We start from the raw sequence: 22,537 nt of genomic DNA, 5'->3' as shown, positions 1-22,537 counted from the left end.
AAACATATAACAAAATTTACCATCTTTTTTTTTTTTTAAAGATTTCATTTATTTATTTGACAGAGAGAGAGAGAGAGGGAGCACAAGTAGGCAGAGCTGCAGGCAGAGGGAGAAGGAAAAGCAGGCTGTCCTCTGAGCTGGGAGCCCGATGTGGGGCTTGATCCCAGGACCCTGGGATCATGACCTGAGCCAAAGGCAGCCGCTTAACCGACTGAGCCACCCAGGTGCCCCACAAAATTTACCATCTTAACAATTTCTGTGTATATTAAGTTAGTGTTAAGTATATTCATATTGTTATGCAACCGATTTCCAGAACTTTTTCATCTTGGAAAACTGAAACTCTGTACCTGTTAAACAATAACTCCCCAGTTCCTCCTTCCCCAGTCCCTGGCAACCCACCATTCTATTTTCTGTTTCTATGAATTTGACCACTGTAGATACTTCAGATAAGTGGAATCATACAATATTTGTCTTTTTGTGACTGGTTTATTTCACTTAGCGTAGTGTCCTCAAGGTTCATCAACATAGCGCGTGTCAGACTTTCCATTCTTTTTAAGGCTGAATAATATTTCTGTATATGTATATGCCATATTTTGTACCCACTCATTTGTCGGTGAGCATTTGGGTTGCTTGTCCTTGGCTATTGTGAATAGTGCTGCTATGAACAGAGGTGTGCAAATACCTCTTTGAGATTCTGCTTATAGTTTTTTGGATATATACCCAGAAGTGGAATTGCTAGATCACACAGCAATTCTATTTTTAATCTTTTGGAGAACCTCTGTACTGTTTTCTACAGTAGTTGCCCATTTTACATTCCCATCAGCAATGTATGAGGGGTTTTAATTTGCATTTCTCTAATGATTAGTGATGTTGAGCATCTTTTCATATGCTTATTGGCCATTTTTATATCATCTTCAGTATCTTGAGCTTTTCAAAGTACATTTTTAGGGAGAAATGTGCAAACTTAAACATTGGAAGTGAATGGGCTTTGTTAAGTCTAAAGGCAAAAGGAACTGCACATAGGTATTGTACCCTAGTTGATAAAGTTGTTTTTCACAGGGGTATGAGTTAACAATTCTAATAGTATTTCGGTTTTGCAAGATGAAGAAATTCTAGAGATCTGTTTGACAATAATGTGAATATAGTTAACACTACTGAATTGTATGCTTAAAAATGGTTAAGATGGTAGATTTCATGTTACATATTTTTGGCTGCAATGAAAAGAAAAAGTTAAGGGTGCCTGGGTGGCTCAGTGGTTAAGCGTCTGCCTTCGGCTCAGGTCATGATCCCAGGGTCCTGGGATCGAGTCCTGCATCGGGCTCCCTGCTCAGCGGGAAGCCTGCTTCTCCCTCTGCCACTCCCCCTGCTTGTGTTCCTACTCTCACTGTCTCTCTCTGTCAAATAAATAAATAAAATCTTTAAAAAAAAAAAAAGAAAAAGTTAAACATAGAGTTACCATCTAAGCCAGCAATTCAACCTCCCCTCCTCCCCCCGGCATGCACTCAAGAGAATTGAAAAACCTGTACCCATGCAAAAACCTGTACCCAGCTGTTCAGGGCAGCATTATTCATAATAGCTAAAATGTGGAAAACACCCAAATAATCATCAGTAGATAAGCAGAACTGGTGTATCCAGACAGTGGAATATTATTTAGCCTTGAAAAAGGACTGAAGTGCTGATAACATGCTGCAACATGGACGAGCCTTGGAAACATGCTAAGTGAAAGAAGTCAGACACAAGACACACGTGTGTGATTCCAGAATAATTTGCAAAAGAGACAAATCTATAGAAACAGAAATTAGAGTAGTGGTTTCCAGGGGCTAGGGGAAGGGGGGAATGGAGAGTTACTGCTAATAGGTATGGGGGTTTCTCTTTGGGGTGATGCAGTGTTCTAGAGTTAGTGGTGAGGACTGCACAATCCTGTGAAAATACTAAAAACCACTGAATTGTACGCTTTCAAAGGGTGAATTGTATAGTATGGAAGTTATGTCTTCATTTAAAAAAAATCACTACGTAACAGTAATTTCACTAACGGTATGTACTATAGAAACAAAAAAAAACATTTTTCTTATGTATATTATATATATATGATATATATACAGATATATATGAAGATAAATATATATCTTATGCGTGTATATACACACACATGCACTACTTTCAATAATTTTTTTTTAAGATTTTATTTATTTATTTGACAGAGACACAGAGAGAGAGGGAATACAAGCAGGGGGAGTGTGGGAGAGGGAGAAGCAGGCTTCCCATGGAGCAGGGAGCCCGATGCGGGGCTCGATCCCAGGACCCTGGGATCATGACCTGAGCCAAAGGCAGACGCTTAACGACTGAGCCTCCCAGGTGCGCCAAGATAGCTAATGTTTTATTTAGGTTTTGAGGGTTATAGAGTCTACGTTGCAGCTGCTGAGCTGTGGTATTATAGTTGAAAACAGCCATAGATGACAAGTAAATGAATGGTCATGGCTTTGTTTCAGTAAAATTTTACTTAGGGACATGGAAATTTGAGTTTCATATGGTGAAATATATATGAATTCATATATATGTTTGTATAATGAATCTGAATTTCATGTGTCATGAAATATTCTTTTTTTAACTGTTTTTTCCAATCATTTAAAAAATGTAAAAATGATTCTTAGCTCACAATTCATGCGAAAATAGGTGATGGGCCACATTTGGCCACATCTGGCCTACAGGTCTTAGTTTGCTAACCTCTGGTTTGGGACCAGAGTTTGAGGTTTCTAGGCCTGTAATATAAGAAGTTGTGAAACCAGTGTAGCATTATAGGGTATCATCCCAAAATTGGGAGGGGCGCAGGGAATTCTCCAAGGTCCCTGTCCTTTGTGAGCACTGAACAGTGATGGAGCCAAAAAAGAGCAGAGCCCAGCCTTTCCCCTGGATCAGCTGTTCCAGATACCTCCAGGCCCCAGCCAGCCAACTACAGGCTCACCTTGCCCTTTTTCTGGGCTCCAGTCCTTTTTCAGGTCTCAGTCCAGTAATGCTTCTGCATCTTGACCATTTGATGACCATTTTCTTAAAAAAAGTTTTTAAGAAGTTTTTGTTTTGGGGCGCCTGGGTGGCTCAGTTGTTTAGGCAACTGCCTTCGGCTCAGGTCATGATCCTGGAGTCCCGGGATCAAGTCCCACGTCGGGCTCCCTCCTCAGCGGGGAGTCTGCTTCTCCCTCTGACCCTCCTCCCTCTCATGCTCTCTGTCTCCCATTCTCTCTCTCGCAAAGAAAATAAAATCTTAAAAAAATTTAAAAATTAAAAAAAAAAAGTTTTTGTTTTTTCATTCAGCTTTTAAGTTGTCTTCTGCAAGAGGATTTGTCTGGGTTACTTATTCTGATAGTACTAGAAGCCAGAAGTGTTTGATCTGTTTTCAACTGAGCTGTTGGTTTTGGTTTTTTTCCCCCTTTCTTTTCAGATGCCTGAGTTTAGGGAGGACATAAATAGAGTTGAGGAAGAGAAAATATGTTTTAAACATATTTGTCCTTGCAAATGAAGAAGGAGGTATAAATTAAATATGATGAACATCCCTAACCCGTGTTTTATCTAATTATTTTCTGTCTTTCAAGTATTTTGTAAAACAAGTAAATGGCAAACAGATTCATTTTTTTCAGTCCCTTGTGAAGGTTTATATGAAACATTAGTGAAGTAGCCATTTACTAACGAGAAAATGGATATAACGATTGGTTAACTTTTTGGAAGTCAGATATTTCTATAAGGAGGATCTTACAATGTGTTCCTTTGAACTAAAGCTAAATAAAAAGTAGGGAGCTTAGAAGTTGTGTTTATATTGACTGAAGTTTTATGCTCTTGGCAGTCCTAGAAGCACCAGCTTTTGTCTTAAATAGAATACAAACATGCAAGTGACACAAGGCGCTGGTTGTGCTGCCCTATCGCCTCCCCTCACCTCCCTTCCCACTCCCAATTTTCACCTTTGTATGTGGTCTCAGGTCTGCTCCAGACACATTTTTTTTTAAAGATTTTATTTATTTATTTGAGAGAGAGAGAGAATGAGAGATAGAGAGCACGAGAGGGAAGAGGGTCAGAGGGAGAAGCAGACTCCCTACTGAGCGGGGAGCCCGATGCGGGACTCGATCCCGGGACTCCAGGATCATGACCTGAGCCGAAGGCAGTCGCTTAACCAACTGAGCCACCCAGGCGCCCATCCAGACACATTTTGGAAAAAATTGCAGAGGGCTAAAGTGTTATCTGTGAGCGAACATGGAAGAACTCTGGACATTTTTTTTCACCTCTTGGGACTCCTGTGCACACTGCTACTTGTCATCATAATCTATTCCCCCTACATCACATAATACTCCTTTAAACTATTCCCCCACCCCAATCCATGCAGTCTCTTGAACATCCTTTATCATATTCCTCTAATTCTTGTCCAGTTTTCTCAAACTACTCTCCATTTTGTAATTCTGTCCATGAGTCAAATTACCTCATCATGGCTACTGAGGAAAGTAAAATAATAGCTGCCATTTACTGAACACCTGTGGTTTGACAAGCATTGTTGTGTGTATTTATGATACAACTATGTCAAAGAATAGAAAAGCTGAACATCTTTTAGTGAAATTGGGTGGAGTAAAGAATGATATCTCAGATCCTACTCTTAAGCTGTTAGGAGATGCTTGGACTTAGTAAGCTACTGATAGGATTTGCCTTGTTAACATTGTTGATGATGCTCTTGTTGGGTTGTGAATATGTGTCTCTGAGCTACAAAATAATACAGTGGAGAAATGGCCAGCATCTTCTAAAGCCCTTTGGAATGCTAGAGTTTTTCCCTCAGAATTTCTCTGAAAGTTCTTATTTACCTCCTTACTTAAAACACTATTTTGTTGGTAGGTTTGGGGAAGCGAGGCTGGGAATCTAAAATATAGAACAAGATTCTAATGGGAAGTTTTTGAGTTCCAAACCAGTGTCTTAAAGGTGGACTTTCACAGCACAAAACTGCTTGGGACATCTATGATAGTAGTTCATCACACTAATTTTCAGATGATTAATTTTCTCATAATCACAACAGAACACTTGATTTGAATTTGACTGTTATAAAAGATGATGAATTTTTACTCTGTGTTTTGTGAAGCTCCAGCACCAGCCAGCTGTAGTTCCTTAAGTTTTTCAGGCACAAGGAGCATATCTCGTCTTTTTTTTTTTTTTTTTAAAGATTTTTATTTATTTATTTGACAGAGAGAGAGAGAGAAGGAACAAAAGCAGGGGGAGTGGGAGAGGGAGAAGCAGGCTTCCCGCTAAGCAGGGAGCCTGATGCGGGGCTCGATCCCAGGACCCTGGGACCATGACCTGAGCCGAAGGCAGACGCTTAACGGCTGAGCCGCCCAGGCGCCCCCCGCCCCCCCTTTTTTTTTTTTTTTTGCATATCTCATCTTTCATGTCTACTGACGACACCCAAAAGTAGAACTGTGTGCTCTGGCTATGAAGACAAGGCTGGTAGGAAAACTATTTTCCTGTGACCCTAGCTCTTTAAATTCATATGTGTTCCTTCTTGAATTTTTTTCTTTCAGGTTGTACCTACAACAGATCATATAGATACAGAGAAATTGAAAGCCAGAGAACAGATTAAATTTTTTGAAGAAGTTCTCCTGTTTGAGGATGAACTTCATGATCATGGAGTTTCAAGCCTGAGTGTGAAAATTGTGAGTACTATGATTTTTGTTTAAAATTAACTTCCTTCTTCCATTCTTACCATTGGTCAGAAATATAAGACTCACTTAGAATCACACTGTCTTAACATGCTATCATGTGAAGTATCATTTGGGTCTAGAGTACATCTTCATATCCATTATAAAGTTCACAAAACCTTAGTATATTCCTAAACTTTAGCCAAACATTTTCTTTTAAGAGCTGCCTGGCTACTTTGTAGTTTGTCTGCTTACTATTTAATTTGAATGAAAATTATGGCTTAATTTTCACTTTTGAATTAAAGATTCTGTTGAAAGGATCTGCAGATAGCAGCATGGATGTTAGAATTTCGGTGTCTCAGAAACTGCACTTGCATCTTGAGCACAGAAATGGAAAACAGAAATGACACGTGTGAATTCCCTTCTCCTTTTGTATTCTTTTCTGTCTGGAGGACTACTTCCATTTACAATGTTATTGGTGGGACATCTTTAAAAAGAATAATACATAGCTCATTAGCAGTTATTCATATGTGTTTACTGTTAGGTCATAATTGGGTTTCTAACACTTTATGGAAAAATTTCAACTGAAACTTTGTATTACATGCCTTATCCCTTAAGACCCAGCTAAAATGTCATCTCCTCTGTAAGGCACACACAGCTCCCCTAGGCAGAGTTAAATATTCCTCTGCCAGAGCCCTATCAGTACTTTTTTTTGAACCCCTTGATTATAGCACTTTTCATTAGGTCTGTCAAAGGCAGGGCCCCAGCATCAGAAATTGTGGTTGGAGCATAATGGCTGTGGGTGTTGTGATTGAAATGATAAGAAATGAAAACAATAGATCAAAACAACAATATGTTTTAAAGTTAGGTTTTTCTATACAATCACAGAATTTCGGAATAATAACGAATGTGTAGAGAATCCCTTAGTCTAGCTTCTGTGTTTTATAGACAAGGCCCAAAAGTTTGGTTTATCTAAGGTCATGAAACTAATTAATGACAGTTTTCTTTGTACCATCTAATATCTATCATTATTCTGCCATTAGATAATTGTTTTATTAGCACCTTACTCCCTTGTTCACCTATAACCCTCCCCCAATTAAGCTTTTGTCATTTAAATTTGTTCACTTTCCAACTCATCCAGTCATGCACCTTTCTACTTGCCCACCCACCTACTATGACTAACTGACTGTGTGAAATGTTCCTTGTGGGTTTGCATATCTGAGTATGCATTTGTATCCAAATAGGTGGCTATATGGGGAGCCCATGTGTTTTTGTGAGTGAAGGAGTTGGAGAGGATGGGCATAAATGTATTATGTGTGTACCACTGTAGATAGTAGCTAAGTCTCAGTGAGGAACAACATCGTCCTAACATGTTCTTTCATTTTACCTTGTGTAACTTTTTATTTTGTATTTTTGTTTATTTTTTACTTATTTTTTTAAAGATTTTATGTATTTATTTGTCAGAGAGAGAGAGAGAGTGAGAGACAGAGCACAAGCAGGGGGAACGGCAGGCAGAGGGAGAGGCAGGCTCCCCGCTGAGCAGGGAGCCCGATGGGGGGCTCGATCCCAGGACCCTGGAATCATGACCTGAGCTGAAGACACATTTAACCGCCTGAGCCACCCAGGCGTTCCTATTTTTATTTTTTTTAAAAGATTTATTTGAGAGAGAGCACATGCACAGGTGGGGGAGGGGCAGAGGGAGAGCGAATCTCAAGAAGACTCCACTCTGAGCTCTCACAGCCCCATGCGGGGGTTGAGCTCACCACCCTGAGATCACTACCTGAGCCAAAACCAAGAGTCACACACTGAACTGACTTCACCACCCAGGCACCCATTACCTTGTTTAACTTTTTATTTTAAAGATTTTATTTATTTATTTATTAGAGAGAGAGAGCATGCACACAAGTTGGGGGGGGGCAGAGGGAGAGGGAGAAGCGGGCTCCATGCTGAGCGAGGAGCCAGAGGTAGGGCTCCATGCGGGGCTCCATCAGACGACCCAGAGATCACGCCCTTAGCGGAAATCAAGAGTCTGATGCCCAACCAGTAAGCCACCCAGGTGCCCCCAAATGAAGTTCCTTCTATAGAAGCAAAGATTAGCCTGGTAGATATAAATGTAGGTAAGAAACCAGGAATGTGGTGCCTGAGAAGCTAAGGAAGCAGAACTTTTCAAGAAGGACATGAAAGTATCATGCTGTAAGGAGATCTTAGAATGGAATCTTAGAATGGGATGGTGTCCACTCGACTAAAAACCTTGTTTTTGGTTTTAGCAAGTAAGATACTGTTATTCATCTTGACAAGCTCAGTTTCAGTTACACGGTGAGGGGGTAAGTGAAAGATGTGGAGTTGGAGACAAGGAGTAGACCAAACTTCCAAAAAGCTTCCTGGATAAGAAGAAACAGAGATGTGCCTACGAGAGGACGTGAGGTGAACAGAAGTGTGTGTGTTTTAAATGTGGGGAAAACTAGGGGCACCTGGGTGGCTCAGTCGGTTAAGCATCCAACTCTTGATTTCGGCTCGGGCCGTGATGTCGGGGTCCTGGGGATGGGGCTCCCTGCTTGGCAGGGAGTCTGCTATTCCCTCTGCCCTTCCCCTCACTCTCTCTCTAATGAATAAATAAAATATTTAAAAAATATATGGGGAAGACTAGCAGGTTCAGGTGCTCACGGGAAGGAGTCAATTTTACAGAGAGGGGAAAAAAATGAATGGAGTGAGGTTTCAGAGGATGAGGAGGCAGGGAGGAAGGGAGGGCTTTGAGCCTTTACTGTCTGTGAGACACTGGGTCGGAAGAACTCCAGTCTTCTCCTCCTAGGTTTCTCCTTTACTCTCACACTCAGAATGCTTCTGACATCAGATGTGTAGATTTTATCCCCCGCACCAAGAATTCTGCATCCTCGGAGCTTTACTTTTGGGAGGGGTTACTTATGGTAGTGGAGAGTCAGATGAGTAGGGCTGTAGTGAATTACCTAGGATTTGTCTCATGCTTGCGTGACTTGGCTGATGCCAGCACCTCGAAGCATGGCATGAATAGATTCAGCTCAGGGCCCTGACACAGATGAGAGCCTTAATCCTTCGGCATCTCAGAGATGCTGGTAGGAGTAGCTACTGCCCAAGTTGGGCTGGTTGATGTAGGAGACCATGCCCGGTGGATCCAGCCCCCTGAGTGCCGGCCCCCGACCGGCCCCCGTTTCCTGGGGTATATAGAGGTGTTCACCAACCTGGAAACTCTCTGAACCCCATACTCTTAGGATTTTATGGATTTATGGAGGCTTCCTCACATGGGCGTGGTCAGTTATTAACTCCATTTCCAGCTCCTCTCTTCTCTCTGGAAAATGAGGGTTGGAACTGAAAATCCAAGCTTCTAGTCATGGCCTCGTCTTTCTGGGGACCATCCCCACCCAGGTGCCCACCCAGATTTGCTTCACTAGAACAAAAGATGTTCCTAAGTGCTCTTATCACTTCGGAATTTACAAGTGTTTCAGAAGCCCTCTGTCAGGAACCAGAAACAGAGACCAATATATATATTTTCTATTATTTCACAGACACCATGTTAGATACTTGTCTATATTATCTTCTTATCCTTGGGGAAATTCTACACAGTGAGAGGAAATGGAGGGTCAGAGATATTAACTAACTTGTCCGAGATCAGTCACACAGTGGATCAGTCTGACTCTGCCTTTGCTCATAATCTTCTAGGATCTAGCTCATGGTAGGAAGGATTAGCCTTAGATAGGAGAGATGCTTCTTCCGTGGTGATAGGAGGAAAGGGGCACAGGATGTAGGTAAGCCTACCGCTAGTCCAGTGATGCCCAAACCTGGAGTTTTAGCAGAATTACGTAGGCAGATTAGAGATTTAGTTATCTCTTAACACAATGGGACAAAGAATATTCCTTGTTTGACTATCCATAGTACACTTGGGTTAGACACATGGGAATGGAGAGAATAGGGCAGGAAAGGCTTTTTAGAGGAGGTGGTCCTGATCTGAGTTCTACGTGTGTAAGTTTGTCCAGCCAGGCCAGAGAGAGGGCTGGTGGTAGAACACAGTGACAGGGAGGTATTTTCTGGGCGGGCTCTTTGTGACATCTGTGCCAGTAGTACAGGCTGTCTAGTCACCAGCCTGCGCCTGAGTGTGAAGGACCACCACCATCCCGGAGCCCCTGCTGGGCCCTTTCCACTTAAGCTCACTTGAGGCCATTTAATTTAGAGCATTTTCTGACTTTACATTTTTCCCAATTGCTTTCAGATAAAATGTGAACCGTCTCAGATTATTTTTAGTTTAACAGAGCCCTCTGAGGAACTTCTAAAAATAAGTATAAAATTTTAAGGACTACCTTATATCTTTCCCCATGGCTAGGACTTTGATTGGGGGTATGGAATAAACAGCTGACTCTTGAACAGTGTGGGAATTAAGAGTACCAATAACCCTCCCTCAGAAGTTGAAAATCTTTGGGGTGCCTTGGGGGCGGGGCTCAGTTAAGCACCTGCCTTCAGCTCAGGTCATGATCCCAGGGTCCTGGGATCGAGCCCCACGTTGGGATCCCTGCTTGGCGGAGAACCTGCTTCTCCATTTCCCTCTGCCACTCTCCCTACTTGTGTGCACACGCACTCTCTCTCTCAAATAAATAAAATCTTAAAAAAAAAAATTGAAAATCCTTGTATAACTTTTGACTCCCCCAGAACTTAACTACTAATAGCCTACTGTTGAGCAGAAGTCTTACTGATAACATAAACTGTTGATTATACATAGTTTGCATTTTATAAATTTTATATAATGCATTCTTAGAATAAAGTAAGCTAGAGAAGAGAAAATGTTATTAAGAACATCATAGGGCAGAGAAAATAGAGAAGAGAAAATTTATCGGAAAAAATCAGCATATGTGGACTCCCACAGTTCAAACCCGTGTTGTTCAAGGGACAACTGTATAGATTTCTTTCACTTTCAAAACGTTCTTGGAATTATCTGGGATAATGGTAATAATATTCATTGCCTTTACTTGGTATCTTAATCTTGGCCAGAAAACTGCTAAAAAGGTCTGTAGAATTGTAAATCTAGTTGTTTATGAATGTTTGGTTTTTTGGTTTCCATAATAATTATAAAACACTCAAAAGAAATGATACTGCAATGTGGAAGCTGCTTATATAAACAAAGTAATTTACTTTAGATTCCTGATACTGTTAGATAGAGCCTTTTAGGTTGCTTTTAATTTATTTGTTTCAGGTTTTGAAGTGTTTTTACCATCTTAATTTTTAATTCTAAACCTAGACAGTTTTAATTAAAAAAAGAAAGTTTCCTATGGCACAGATCCCCAGGAAGAAAGAGTAGATTTAGAGCTCTGTGCACCATGAGGTCTGGGTGGTTTTTGGATTTGTTTCGGAGTTTTGATAATTTTGTGTGAGTAGCATTACCTATATCTAATTACAGGATATTTCAGAAATTAATTTGTGTTTTGTTTTGTTTTTTAAGATTTTATTTATTTGTCAGAGAGAGAGAGAGAGAGAGAACACAAGCAGGGGGAGCTGCAGAGGGAGAGGGAGAAGCAGGCTCCCTGCTGAGCAAGGAGCCCCTTGCGGGACTCCATCCCAGGACCCTGGGATCATGACCTGAGCCAACCACTTAACTGACTGAGCCACCCAGGGGTCCCTGATTTGTTTTCTAAATTAGATTCTTTCAGCAATGTTTGTTTTTAGGTTAGGATTTTGTGTTCTAATATACTGCCCTTGGTAGGGTTTACAGCTGATAGGACTCCTCTGACAAAGATCTAAAGGAAAGCTATTTTCATGCTAATATGTAAGTTTTTAGCTTTCAAAGGAAATAAATTCCCTATCTCCCAAATACTGACAATGCTGTTATCTTCTGTAATGGTTTTTACAGCTAATGGTTAGTTCCATTCTGAGTAGTCAGGAGTGAATGTTGTCTACCTTCTACTTCCATGTTTTACTTAAGAGTCCAAGTATACCAGGTAGGAACATATCTTTCATCTCTGGGGACAAAATGTCCCACAATGCCTGTGCAGAGGTAGCTTTCGTTGAAATGTAGTCGTATTGAAATGCCATATTTTACAGAGACAGAGCCTAAGAAATTGTTTCTTCACATCCCCTATTTTTATAGATGAAGAAGGAGACCTTGGGTGGTTTAGTAACTTGCTCTAAATTAGTGGTTCTCAACCTAATTATACACATTGCGCCATTGGTTTTTTTGTTTGTTTGTTTTTTTTACCAAATACTTTAAGCATCCCCTCCCTTTTACTACCCTGAAATGTAATTCATAGATCATGTAACCCATCTTCTTTCCAATAAACCAACATAATGTCCTAATTATAAAATAAAAAAGGACATTGATTTAGAATAAAATAGGTATTTCAGTATGTAAGTGCATGATATGACTGCACTAAAAGACGTAACGAAGTAGTCAGGTACATATATTTGCATACTGACTCACTGTGAAGCCGCAGCTAGAGCTAGACGTGGGCTGGCAGAGGTGCCGGGTGTCAGTGAAGGACTCCGGTGACACGATCAGGACTGCCATCGGTGATGGAATTTTTCAAAAATGGTGGACAGCCTTTAAGTTCCAAGTGAAGCAAAGTATAATGTTTCCTTCATTTGCAAAGTAATTGTGTTCCTGGGAATTGAGTGAATTTTGCATTTATATGTAAAACGGAATTCGGTTCTAAGGTCAGATCGATATAAATTGTTGTTTTGTTTTAAGCCATGTGAATGCCAAGTAAGATATTTGGAAGTTTTCTGGGATGCAGGATTGGACTTTGTTGTGTAGTATTGTCTTGTGCATTATAGAACATCTAACATCTCTGGTCTCCAACTGCTAAATATTGCAGTTGCTCATCATTGTGAGAAAAACACCCTCAGAAATTTCCAAACATCCCCACACAGTTGAATTATGCAATTGGGACTAGAACTTGGGTCTTCTAATTCCTAGTCTCCCCTCTGCCATGCTGAAATGATTGCTTCCTGTGTTGGGCCCAGTGTGAGTGTTAATAATTAATTTGGAAATTTGAAAAAATGTTGCCAATCAGTCTTTTCAGTAATTACAAGTAGCACTCTGTCAAGTAATGATGTGCTTCCCAGTCAGTTTGCTGTGACACAGCATGTTGTCATAGGTCAGGTTCTTCCTCCAAGCTTTTCTTTATTCTAAGTCTTGCTTTTAAGTCTGTTGCTGATAATCCCATCAGTTTGCAATGTGACTGTGAGCCTTTTCTCCAGCAAAGATAGTGCTAGGCTCTCTTTCAGTGAGCACCCACTGTATGCCAGCTACCTGTCAAGGCAGTAGGGACACACAGTGATGAACAAAACACTGTTCACTGTTCATTCTCACTCTTATGGAGCCTACAGTCAGGTGGAGGGACATGGGCTTTAAGCAAGTAAACACATAAATGGATGTAATTATAAATCTGTTAGCTTATAAAGGGAGTGGAGAGAAGATAACAGGAGAAATCTGTGATTATGGAATGGTAGGAAAGGCTTATCTGTAGAAGTAACATTTACACTGAGATCCGAAGACAAGTAAGCATTAGGTCTGGCCACAGGGTGTGTAAAGGTCCTAAGGCAGGGGGCACATGGGTGGCTCAGCCAGTTAAACGTCTGACTCTTGATTTTGGCTCAGGTCACGATCTCAGGGTCCTGGGATCGAGCCCCAAATCGAGCTCTGTACTCAGTGAGGAGTCTGCTTCAGATTCTCCCTCCCCCCCTCAAATAAATAAGTAAATCTTAAAAAAAAAATGGTGCTAAGGAAGGAGAGCTTGGCCCCTGGCTGTTGACAATCTAGGCAGTAAAGCCACTGTTATTAATGGGTTATCTTGTTATTTCTTCACTCTTCATTAATGTTGCTCTGTGCTTGTATGGAATTGCAGGCAGTTCCCTGAATATATCTTGCTATTTCATGTCTCAGAACTTTTTATACATGCTCTTTCCTCTTCTTGGAATTCTCCTTCCCCACCCCCAGCTCTTCTTCCCATGGTCAGCTTTCCACCGCCTTCTCTGACTCTCTTCAGCAGATGAGATACTTCTTTCTCTGAGTGCTTTGTGCATCCCCCCATTACTATAGCTACCACATCCTGTTTCTCTGTTTCCGTCTTTGATGAACTTCCTGACCATTGGGATTGTGTCTTTTTTCTTTTTTAAGATTTTATTCATCTATTTGACAGAGATAATGAGAGAGGGAACACAAGCAGGGGGAGTTGGAGAGGGGGAAGCAGGCTCCCTGCTGAGGGAGAATGTGTAGGTGATGCAGATGAAAGATGTTAAGAACATGTTATAATGATCTGATAAACCAGTCTCTGGCAGTATGAGATAGTACTTAATTCGTTGCACTGAATTAAACCATTCCATTTAAGGTCTCGTCTCTTTATTTAAGGTAAAGTGAATAAGAGACAAGTAACAACAAAGAAATAGGTTATTCTTTCATTTTGGTATTACTGATGTTGACATCTACTGTAAATACTGTCAATTTTTAAAGTGAACATTGTAATTTTCACATTACTTAGGTATTTTTTAAGTCTTTTTAACCTCAATATCTTTTGACCTAAAAAATATTTTTCTATTGTAGGAAACCCAAAGCCAGGATGTTTATATTATAATATAATATATTGTGCCTTAGTTGAAGCTATGACAGAGAACCTCTAGTTTAGAGATTTCAGTATACTGCTAATTCAGCCTTCCCCTGATGCGTTTAAAAAAATTTATTTTCAAAAAAAATCACTTTATTTTAGCAAAGTAATAACATATTTAATTTTCATTAAAATATTACCTTACTATTTTTTTCAGAGAGTAATGCCTTCTAGCTTTTTCCTGCTGTTGCGATTTTTCTTGAGAATCGATGGGGTGCTTATCAGAATGAATGACACAAGACTTTACCACGAGGTATCTGTTCTTATTTAATGAATATACTAGTTGATGTTGGGCTTGTTCATGTTGCTTCATTGTCTGAGAATTTGAAATGAAATAATGCTTTATATTTTATGGCAGTCCTTCTAGCCTTTAAGATTGGGTGTTCTGCATTCACTGTTGACTGCACAGTTAACGAAACAGGACATCTTTTCTGAAAGTTCTGGTAGCTAAAAATGTTTTCTAAAAGATACTCCCCAGTGGGGGATGTCTGATGCTTCTAAAAAAACCCTCATGTGTACTTAATCTGTATTTAAGAAAACTGTCCCTTAACTCTTAGCTTTATCATATGTATTGTTTATATAATGTCTTAATATTAAACATACCAATCACATGGCCTCCTGAAAGTTTGTATTACATAATCATTTTGACAGTTGTTCTAAAGTTTGAAAGCTCTGTACTCCATCTGAAGGAACTGTTGACATACAAGGTTTTCAAAAAAGTGTTTGGAAAAGGGGGAGGCTTAACTTGAATCATGGAAATTCCTCTAGTAGCTTATAGCGGCCTGTCCTTTTGGAATGGATTTGTAACCTCTGATTTGTGATTGTGTAGAATGGTGAATTAGAGAAGAGACCGCCAGTAATCAGTAGGGCAATGGTAATAACTGAACTCTCACAACCACCCGGTGAAATAAGTGCTATATTATCTCTGTTTATACCTGAGGCTATTACAGCAAAGAGATTAGGTCACTTGCCCAAGTTCTACAGTTAATAGTGGTGCAAGTGGGATTTGAATCCAGTAAGATGGAGTTGGTTCCCAAATCCTGCACTTAAGGATGGGTGGGTTTTTTTCCTGGAAAAACTATGATTTTTTTCTTTTTGAAAGTGGTAGCAAAGTACTAAAGATAGACTGCATTTTTCTGCCTCAGAAAAGTTGAAATCTAAGTTTTAAAAATGCTTATGCTTTAAATCAACAGTATTTCTTAGGAATTTAGCCTAAAAATATTCTCATGTACAGTGATCCACAAATATTAATCAGGCAGTTGTACAGAGTTATTTACATATATATATTTATGTATATAGATGGACGTCTGTGGTAATGCTGTTGTTTATAATCGCAGAAAGAGAAGGAAGGAGCTTAATGCCCACTGCAGGGGCACTGATTTGAATTATTTAATTTACATCCATATAGTAGAAAAGTACACATCCATTAAAATTAAAATGAGTGGCAGAGAGTTACATTGAACTGATGTGTAAAGGTATGCATCTCAGTGTTGAATTTTAAAAAGCGAGTATGAACCTATGTAAGATTTTGTATAGAGATTTCTTTTTTTTTTTTTAAAGATTTTATTTATTCGTTTGACAGAGACACAACGAGAGAGGGAACACAAGCAGGGGGAGTGGGAGAGTGCCCCCGTATAGAGATTTCTAAATGTTAAGGATAGTGATATCTATAGAAGCAGTGGTCACTCTATACTTCTATATTATCTGATTTTTTTTTCAGTGAGCATTAATCTGTTTTTATTGATTTAAGATTAAAATTTGTATTTATTAATAGAAAAGATTAAACTTCTTAAGGGAGTTTATTCTTGTGTGATTTTTCTTTTATTGAATAATGTTTCACCAAAAAAAAATTGTAATAAATTGTTTTCTAAAACCTAACTTTAAAAAGTTTGAAATGGGAGAAGTTAAAGCACTAAAAGTATGATTTATTAGATAAGCAATTTGACAAGAATTTTATGGAGGGCGCCTGGATGGCTCAGTCATAAAGAATCTGCCTTTGGCTCAGGTCATGATCCCGGGGTCCTGGGATCAAGCCCCACATCAGGCTCCCTGCTCAGGAGGAGCCTGCTTCTCCCTTTCCCACTCCCCCTGCTTGTGTTCCCTCTCTCACTGTGTCTCTCTCTGTCAAATAAATAAATAAAATCTTAAAAAAAAATTTTATGGAAATGGGAGAGAATAAAATTTATTTTATTTTATTTTTTTTTTTAAAGATTTTATTTATTTATTTGAGAGAGAGAGAATGAGAGATAGAGAGCACGAGAGGGAAGAGGGTCAGAGGGAGAAGCAGACTCCCTGCTGAGCAGGAAGCCCGATGTGGGACTCGATCCCAGGACTCCAGGATCATGACCTGAGCTGAAGGCAGTCGCTTAACCAACTGAGCCACCCAGGCGCCCTGGAGAGAATAAAATTTAAGCTTTTTTTTTTTTTAAACATGAGAGTAGCCATGGTTATGTAGGTAGATGATAACATAGCTTAAGGAGAAGATGTAGTTCCAAACATGAAGTAATATTAAAATCTCTTGCACATATCATTTGCAGATATGCATATTTTTTTCACACAAAGTAAAACTTTTGCTTGTATTTCTCTTACACAGTAATTATTAAATCTGTTTACATATGATATCATTGTGATTTATAGAGATTCGCCTTAATAATTAAGAATTCTTGGTGAGAATTTGTTATCTCATTGCAGAATGAGATATTCTTGTCAGACTTCATGCTGCTTTTGTAACAATAGAAATAGATTTATTGCAACCTTTTTTTATTTTTCAACATAGGCCGACAAGACCTACATGTTACGAGAATATACATCACGAGAGAGCAAAATTGCTAATTTAATGGTACAGTATTTTAATATCAGTTTTTAGAAGTTGACTTTTAATGTTCATTTGGTATGTTTCTACCCAAATCTGCATCCCTAAATCTATCGATTCACCTAATAAGCCTCTAAAAGATAAATCCTACTGGAGCGTAACTTTTCTGAGCTCACCTCAAATACAAAACCAGTTAAAGTTGTTGTAGGTACCAGAGCCATCATCTAATCTAATTTCCACTTTTTATTCTGGAAAAACAGACCCAGAGGTGTGTGTAACAGAGCTATTTGGTGGTGGGTCTGCAACTGTTCTTTTCACTTAGCACCTTGTCACCCTGTAATTTCTTTCTACCCAGTCTACTTTTTCCTTCTTAAAATGTGGTAATTTTGTACCAGACCTTGTTTTGGCCTAATTTTCTTTCTTTTTTGCTCCCCTGGGACTTGTAAAGGGCTTCTGCAAATCTGTAGGATTCTATAATAGGTTGCTTCAAAAGTGATACCTTTTTGCAAATATCACTGTGATTTAGAGAGATTGGCACCCCTAGTGCTTATTTCTATGTGGGTGTAGAGTATACGTGGGTTAGAAACATTACTTAGAATCCATTGTAGAACACAGCCTGGCTCTATCTGAAGCTAGTGCTTTCAAGGTACAAAAACATCGAGGGGATTAGATTAAGATGGAGTAAATTTTTTTCTTTAAGTATGGAACCCAACATGGGGTTTGAACCCATGACCTTGAGATCAAGACCTGAGCTGAGATCAAGAGTTGGATGCTTAACCGACTGAACCACCCAGGCACCTCAAGATGTATTAAATTCTTAATACATCTGTGATAGCATTATAAATAACATATCCCTGTGAGTTTTGAGGAAATCATTCAGTAAGAGGGCTGCATAATTCGGTAACAAGAGATACCTGTTACCATTAGAAACACCTTATGATGTTCCTCACATACATATATTACAGCTCATTTTAAAATTGGTGTGTTGGGACGCCTGGATGGCACAGTTGGTTAAGCATCTGACTCTTGGATTTGGCTCAGGTCATGCTCTCAGATCCTGAGGTCAAGCCCCACGTCGGGCTCTGTGCTCAGCATGGAGTCTGCTTGAGATCCTCCCTCTCTGCCCCTCCCCTCCGAAATAAATAGATAATTCTTTAAAAAATAGAATAAAATTGGTTTGCTGTATGAATACTTGAACCAAAGCATTTTGAAAAGGTACCAATGAGATAAGTGAATATGTGCTAATATGATTTATGTGTTTCCCAGCATGTTTCACCTTCCCTCTTCACGGAACCTAATGAAATATCACAGTATTTACCGATAAAGGAGGCAGTTTGCGAGAAGCTACTATTTCCAGAAAGAATTGATCCTGACCCTGCAGATTCACAAGAAAGTACACTAGTGGGATAGAATGTGATACAACATATACTCGCCATGGAATCTGACTGGAGACCTTAGCTATTTGGAGGGGGTATTTTTATTATGAGAATTAATCGCCTTGTTTATGTGCAGATTTTCTGTAGCCTTAAAGGAAAAAAATAAAGGATTGTTGCAGGCAGGTTCCACTCAGCTGCTGTTTGTACTGTCTATCTTCAAATTCATATTCCAGATTTATATTTTCTGGAGTTAAATTTGGATTTCTAAATTATTACAAAGTGGGATCTCACTAGTAGTGATGTGTGTATGTCTCATGAGCAGTGGGCATAATCTGCATCCATCATGAAACACTGTCTTCTACCATGAGGAGGTTAATGTAAATCACAGAATCACAGCACCTTGTGACTTTCGCGGGATTCCTGATCGTGCATGTTAATGTACCAGCTCTTTACTTTTGGGCTTTTTGATGTTTATTCGTACTTATGGAGAGTCCTGAGTTGCCTTTTAGGAAATTGGTGTTGTACTTTAATGATCTTTACCCACAAATTAAAGAAAAAAATATTTCCCCTCTAAATTTAAATTGGCTTTTGAAGCCTTTGAGAAAATTTCAGACACAGAACTAAATAACCTAGGGTTTTGGGAAACTGAAGGTGTTCTCTCCGTGGACACACCTGAACATGGTTTGCCAGCCACAGGTAGGATGTCAGAGCTGTCCTTCCTCCATCTTTAGGTGCTTTTTCTTATGTGTGGTTCTACTTGTACTGATGTTTTTTACTTCATTTTCCATGCAACCTTGGAATGAATAAATCCTTGGATATTGAATTTGTATTGTTGTCTAGCTAATTTTATTAGCTAAATTTTGTCACAAGTGATTTTGGTATTTGTTTGCCTTCTGCTACATCACCTGCAAGGTATAGGAAATCAGGATTTTGTTGGCTTTAAGAAAATACATGGCATGTTTGCTGTATATTAAATATACCTGTATTTAATGTTTTCTCTTAGGACAGAAAAGTGTATATATTGTGCTCAGCCTTCTGTTGTATTTTATTTGCCTTGCGGATTTGAACAGAATAGACTATTCATACTAGATATAAGAAATGAAAAACTTGTAAGAATATTCATTAGTTGAAGTTTCTGGGCAACATCATTATATATATTCTTAACTTGAATCAGTTGTCTTAGTCTCTGAGTCGGTTTAGATGACTTATTTTCAGAATCTATTGCTAAAAATTGTGGGAAATTAAAAGAATTGACCTTTTTTATAGAGGGTGGGAAGTTGATAGGATGAGTGTACTTCTGGAAGCTCCTTTAGTTTATTCCTGTGGAGAATACCCAGAAAACCTGTATTTGCCCTTTGCTAAATAAGACATATGCCATTTTATATTTATTTGTTTCAAGTGTCTTTTTGTAAGAAAAGAATAAACAATAAGGAATTCCTGATCTATGTTTTGCTATTTCATTTATTTCCGTTTTTCCTGAAGCTTAATTAAAAAAATGGTTTGGTATACTTCTTTCATTTGTGCTCTGTTTTGAACTTGGTCAGCATTATAGCCAGATTCTGCTGGCAGATTATCATGAAAATCTAAAGATAGTCCAGAACATAATCCCCCAGTTTGGCTTTTGGGCTCTTGTTCCTCTTTCTCAGCCCTCCCCTCCCACTACTTCTGTGGATGTTTTAATCAGCCAGTGTTTGCTGTATGATGAGTTAGTGTTTTTGAAAATAGAGATACCTGCCATTAATATCATTCCATTTAGTTTTAAGTGCTATGTGTCCAATATGGCACTAGGCAGAAGGCATTACAGTAACGAAGAGCCATAGTATATGTCTTCACAGAGTTAAAGATTAATGGAGGAGACAAAGTAAAAATAATTACAAATTTTAATAAGTATAATGATGGCAATAATACCGATTTCAGAAAATAACAAAATCACCGTTAGTAGAGGTAGTCAGAGTTCTGCTTCTGAACAGGGTGTAGAAAGCTGCAAGAGACTGTCACTCCTAACTTCACAAGGAAAACTGGAGAATCTATAAAGTTACAGCTTTTGTTGACCATGTCAGAGAACTGAGGTTGGGGGACAAAGCAAACTGAATCCCAAAGCGTGATAAGTCCTCCCAACAGGAGGTGGGACATACACGTTTCATTTTAGAAAGAACACTAAAGACACAAGTGGCCACTATACAAGCAACTAAACATAATCTAGAATGTGGGATTCCTAAAGGAATTTAAGAATTTGGAATAGCTGAGAGTTTCAAAAAAGGGGACTACACACACACACACACACACACACACACACACTTCTTTCCCAATGGCCTACACCAAGAGCTCATAAGAAACCCTGGGTGCAGAGCAGGGGACCAGAAAGTTCCTGTCAGTGGTTCAGTCATGCAGGAGGTAATTGGCTACTGTTGATGTATAGGTAGATAGGAAACCCTGCCCCTTCCCCAGACCCTTTTCTTGAAGGATGTAAAAACTTTAGGCTGCTGAGGGAGGTGCACCAAATCATATCACCCCTACCAGGGCACAGGCAAAAATCTATTATTTCTAGGGGAGGAATAAAGACAAAATCCATTTGCCTCCGGGGAGTAGGAAATGTTCTGCCTTTGGACACAGGCAAAGAACCATTACTGCTGGAGAAGAAGTACAAATAGCCTCCAACCTTGGAGGAGGGACAGAAAAACGTGGGCCCAGGATCCTACATGGATAACAAAAAGATCTGCTCCTATGGTGGGGTGGGCATGAAATTCGCCCAACAGTATAATGCACACTGTCTTCAAGTGTATATAGAACATTCACCAAGGGAGAGAATATTCTAGGCCAGACAACACTTGAAGTCATATGAAGTTTGTCCTCTGACCCTAACAAACTAGTAAAACCCAGTAACAGAAAGACATCTGGGAAATCCCAAATAACTTACCATGAGAGAAATTAAGGAAGTAAACGAGTAAACGGAGACAAATACCATGTTTGTAGAATGAAAGACTCAAGATGTTAATATGCCAATTCTCCCTGGATTGATCTATAGTCAATGTAATCCCATTCAAAATCCTAGCAGGCTTTTCATTAGAAACGTGTAAGATGATTCTAAAATGTATATGGAAATCCAAAGAATCTAGGTAGCCAAAACAATTTTGTAAAAGAGAAAAGTTAGAGGATTCAAATTACCTGATTTCAAGACTTAGTTTAGAGCTACAGTAATCAAGACTGTGTGGCAACTGTGTTAGGATTGACATAAGGATCACTTGAACAGAATAGTGAATCAAACTGGCCTACACTGGGACGCCTGGCTGGCTCAGTCTGAAGAGCATGCAGCTCTTGATCTTGGGGTTGTGAATTCGAGTCCCATGTTGGATATAGAGATTATTAAGAATAAACTTAGAAAATTGATTTACACATATATGTTTGATTTTGAACAAGACACAGATAATTCAATGGAGAAACAGTCTTTTCAACAAATAGTCCTGAAACATTTAGACATTACATGCAAAAAGTGAATCTTGAACCTTACCTCATATCATGTACAAAAATTACCTCAAAATGAATCAGAGACCTCAATGTAAAACTTAAAAAGGTTGTGGAAGTAAACCAGAAAATCCTAGGCATTTGGGGAAGGCAAAGATTTCTCCAATAAAACACAAAAAGCCCTAAGCAGAAGAAAAAATTGATAAAATGGCCTTCATTAAAATAAAAAAACTCCTGGGCGCCTGGGTGGCTCAGTTGGTTAAGCGACTGCCTTCGGCTCAGGTCATGATCCTGGAGTCCCGGGATCGAGTCCCGCATCAGGCTCCCTGCTCGGCAGGGAGTCTGCTTCTCCCTCTGATCCTCTTCCCTCTTGTGCTCTCATTCTCTCTCTCTCAAATAAATACATAAAAAAAAAAAAATCTTTAAAAAAAATCATTAAAAAAATAAAATTAAAAAAATAAATAAAAAACCTCCTACTTTTTGAAAGACACTCTTAAAGAATATCAACAGATAAGCCACAGACTGGGAGAAAGTATTTCCAAGACACGTATGTGACATAGGACTTGTATCTAGAATACATAAAGAACTCTTATACACAATACTAAAACA

The 22,537-nt window shown here is 39.2% G+C and overlaps 1 protein-coding gene across 1 annotated transcript in view; it reads left to right on the top strand.

Annotated features, from left to right (window-relative positions):
- The window catches only part of TIPRL (TOR signaling pathway regulator), a 29,985-nt gene extending 10,080 nt beyond the window's left edge, over positions 1-19,905 (top strand). The window contains exons 4-7 of the mRNA XM_027613287.2: positions 5,544-5,675; positions 14,436-14,531; positions 17,055-17,117; positions 18,357-19,905. Coding sequence (XP_027469088.1) covers positions 5,544-5,675; positions 14,436-14,531; positions 17,055-17,117; positions 18,357-18,500 — 435 coding nt within the window. The 3' untranslated portion in view covers positions 18,501-19,905. The remainder of the gene's footprint in view (positions 1-5,543; positions 5,676-14,435; positions 14,532-17,054; positions 17,118-18,356) is intronic.
- The last annotated feature ends 2,632 nt before the right edge of the window (positions 19,906-22,537 follow it).

This window comes from Zalophus californianus, chromosome 10 (assembly GCF_009762305.2).
Source record: "Zalophus californianus isolate mZalCal1 chromosome 10, mZalCal1.pri.v2, whole genome shotgun sequence".
NCBI classification, from domain to species: Eukaryota; Metazoa; Chordata; class Mammalia; order Carnivora; family Otariidae; genus Zalophus; species Zalophus californianus.
Note: the sequence above shows the minus strand (reverse complement) of the source record. Positions and strands in the feature narration are given on the sequence as shown.